The following is a 3,547-nucleotide window of genomic DNA, read 5'->3' on the forward strand; positions in this document are numbered from 1 at the left end:
TAAGTCGATGGGATTTCGTATTTGGGATCATGGAGGATTGTCTCAACTAATTGCCATTGTTTTCGTTATGTTTTGGGATGGGTCTATGTACTATGTTTATTTTCATAGTTTTATAGGTTCATTCTTAATAAGTGTGCACTGGTTGTCTAATGAGTGGTGCTAGCATATCACGTCCTAAACTTGCCCTTGAGTTTGGCAAGGGAAGGTATGTATCCGTGCCATTCTGGCTTGAGATGAATGAATTACTTGGTTCAAAAAAAAAAAAATATATGCAGTACTACATGTTTGTATAGGACAAATTAATTAGCCAATTTGATTGGTGATTGAGATTTTCTTCATTCATATATCCGATAAACTCTCGAATGCTTGCACAAATGTTTGAAATTTTACACAATTATGGATAATGCAGAGCACCGGAATGCATTTTATGAATAATTATGAAAAAACACACCGCTAAACACGTACACTTTAGATCTTTGTAAAATCAATTTTATTCTACAACGCGTTACCAAACGATTTGAATTGACGGTCACTAGTTTGTTTGAGAGGTAAAGTTCATGTCCCGCGTAATTAGATTAGGGGTGTATTGGAAGATTTTACCTATGCTATTGCAATTTGCAGAATTGCACATGCATTAAAGTGAAAGGTTTAACTTGGCTGTTTTTGGGTCACACATACACATGTTGGGCCTAATATGATGGATCGACCTAACTATACTTCAAAATCTATGCCCAGAGTATAGCAAAAGCCCATCCAAAAGGAACAAGCAAAAGCCGTATGCCCGTATCAAAAACGTACGAACAAGAGAGTGTGGCAAAAGCCCATTTCATTCATCACAGTTATGCTTCCCTTGCACTCAAAGAAGGGATAAATTATAAGCAAGAAGCAGGTGGTGTGTTTCTGTGACAGTCTCCCCCCACCCTCATTTGTTACACAATCATTTTCTTTCCCTTTCACTCCCCCAAAACATTAATTTAAATCCCCCTCCACCTTCTCTTCATCCCACAACACAAACTCAATCCTCTTTGTAATTCCCATCCTTCCCAAAATGGAGGCCAAGTGGATTCTTGTGCTTTTCTCAATCATCCTCGTAGTGCAAAATGTGAATGGTGAAGATGAGTCATTATCATCGTCTGTGAAGCCATTGGTGAAGGTAGTAAAGGGCAAGAAGCTGTGTGACAAGGGTTGGGAGTGTAAGGGATGGTCTGCTTATTGTTGTAACCAAACCATTTCAGACTATTTTCAGTCTTACCAATTTGAGGACCTTTTCTCTAAGCGCAACTCGCCTGTGGCGCATGCAGTGGATTTCTGGGACTACCATTCTTTCATTACTGCTGCCGCTCAGTACCAGCCTCATGGCTTTGGTACCACAGGAGGCAAGCTCCAGGGGATGAAAGAAGTTGCGGCTTTTCTTGGCCATGTTGGCAGCAAAACTTCATGTAAGTGAAAAGTTTGAACCTTTTGGCTAGCTATCTGGGTTGATTTGATTGCAAGTATTTAACTTTTGGACTGCCCTTTTTTTTTTTTTTTTTTTTTTTTTATAAAGTTAAATGTGGTTTTTATTTAAATTATGGAAATTTTTTTGTTTAGAGCACCAATAATGTAGATGAGGAGATTGAACAAATGAGATTTCATAGCTTAGTTTGAACTTGATTAGCCTTATCAGAACCTCAGGATAATAGTTTGCGTAAATTTTGTGCAATTTGTTGTCGTTGTTGCTGTTGTTCTCATTTCAGCTAATTATTGGTAGCAAAACTTGATGTGAGTGCCAAGTTTATATCCTGGTTGTTGTAGGTTGATAAGGTTGAAAGTTTAGGACTTATTTTTCTCTGGGGCATCATTTGGATCTTGGTTTAAAGTAGATCTGATTTGGCTCATGTCAGAATTTCTGTTTAACCATATTATAGACAAGTGGATAGCGTAGTTTGATTCTGAATAGGCATTGCTGTGTTATATATGAAGAAAAGGTGGATGATTGTGTATTTCGATTTCAGGTGGATATGGGGTAGCTACAGGAGGACCATTGGCTTGGGGTCTATGCTACAACAAGGAGATGAGTCCTGACAAGTTATACTGTGATGACTATTTCAAATACACTTATCCTTGTGCTCCTGGAGCTTCATACCACGGCCGTGGTGCCTTGCCACTCTACTGGTATATACATATAATGCACCTTCCCCTGCCTTTTCATTCTTACAAGTCATAACTTTGTTGCTTCATTCCATGCCTCGTTATTTGTTGGAGATTTTGTTAGCTCCTGGGTAAGAAACATCAATTAGAGAAGAAAAATGGCACTTCCAATAGCTTGTTTGAAGCCATGTAACGCTCAACATCTTTGATTCCAGGAACTACAACTATGGAGAAGCAGGAGAAGCCCTGAAGGTGGACTTGTTGAACCATCCAGAATATATAGAACAGAATGCTACTCTGGCCTTTCAGGCTGCAATTTGGAGGTGGATGACTCCAGTGAAGAAGAACCAGCCTTCAGCCCATGAAGTCTTTGTTGGAAAGTGGAAACCTACCAAGAATGACACATTGGCCAAAAGGGTTCCTGGATTTGGCACAACCATAAATGTTCTCTATGGGGATCAAGCTTGTGGTCAAGGTGATGTTGACTCCATGAACAACCCTATCTCGCATTACCTGTATTACCTTGATCTTACTGGTGTTGGCCGAGAAGAGGCAGGTCCTCATGATGTGCTCAGCTGCGCTGAGCAAGAACCTTTCGAGCGTTCCTCTTCTTCTTCATCATCTTCATCTTCTTGAACCTCATTTGTCGAGCTAATCCCCTGAAAATGCATATCAATAAGGAAACGTTTTGAGAATATATGCATTAAAGAGCAAGGAATTAGGGGAGAAAAAAAAGTAAGATTTTATAGTCACTCTTATCTTTGTGTGAAGTTGTTGTAAGCTGCCATTTGTTATAACTATGTAAGTTTTGTGATTTCTGGTCTTTACATTCTAAACTTGATATGCAATTCTTCAGTTTGAATTGTATGAACCATGCTATTGTTGTATATATGCACATTATTGATGAATCTTATGAGCCTTGTTGAGATATATAAGATCACCTTAACATACAATTGATAAATGTACTTAATTGCTTCAGGGTTTAGGGTTGTAAGAGTAAGAGTGCCTGGTTATTGTCAAACTTTGAGGGACTTTGGCAAGAAACTTAACGAGCCTTCAAAAATACAATTCACTTTTCTTTAACAAAATAAAATGTTTTTACAAACATTCGTGGTGTTAGATGTGAATGTGAATGAGAAGACCTAGTTGGGCTTGGGTTCAAGTTTATAACTTGAACTTTGGGCTTCGATTCTAGAGAAAAATTTTCTTATCAATCTCCCCCTTGAGCTTCACTCAAATGACTCAATAGGTGAAGTGGTATTGCGTTTAGCAGTGTCTCTTTCTGATGACCCTACTGGGGCGGGTCACTGAGTAATATTGCTTTTTTTCATATCGAAGCTAGTTTGGGATTGCTGTGACTTAAAAAAAAAAAAAAAACTGCTGCTGCTGTGTTGTGAGAATAATAAACTATGAATTA

At 38.5% G+C, this 3,547-nt stretch overlaps 1 protein-coding gene across 1 annotated transcript; it reads left to right on the forward strand.

The window, feature by feature from the left end:
- Positions 1 to 990: 990 nt before the first annotated feature.
- On the forward strand, positions 991 to 3,038 carry LOC133709532 (chitinase-like protein 2). Its single transcript, XM_062135307.1, has 3 exons — positions 991 to 1,439; positions 1,995 to 2,154; positions 2,346 to 3,038. The coding sequence occupies exons 1-3, from the start codon at positions 1,049 to 1,051 to the stop codon at positions 2,764 to 2,766; spliced, it is 972 nt and encodes a 323-aa protein (XP_061991291.1). The 5' UTR covers positions 991 to 1,048; the 3' UTR covers positions 2,767 to 3,038.
- The last annotated feature ends 509 nt before the right edge of the window (positions 3,039 to 3,547 follow it).

This window comes from Rosa rugosa, chromosome 5 (genome assembly GCF_958449725.1).
Source record: "Rosa rugosa chromosome 5, drRosRugo1.1, whole genome shotgun sequence".
NCBI lineage: Eukaryota > Viridiplantae > Streptophyta > Magnoliopsida > Rosales > Rosaceae > Rosa > Rosa rugosa.

Coding starts and splice junctions, on each gene's coding strand:
- LOC133709532 (XM_062135307.1), top strand. CDS start 1,049: ATGGAGGCCAAGTGGATTCTTGTGCTTTTCTCAATCATCCTCGTAGTG. Junction 1,440..1,994: donor TGTTGGCAGCAAAACTTCAT/GTAAGTGAAAAG, acceptor TTTCGATTTCAG/GTGGATATGGGGTAGCTACA. Junction 2,155..2,345: donor GGTGCCTTGCCACTCTACTG/GTATATACATAT, acceptor CTTTGATTCCAG/GAACTACAACTATGGAGAAG.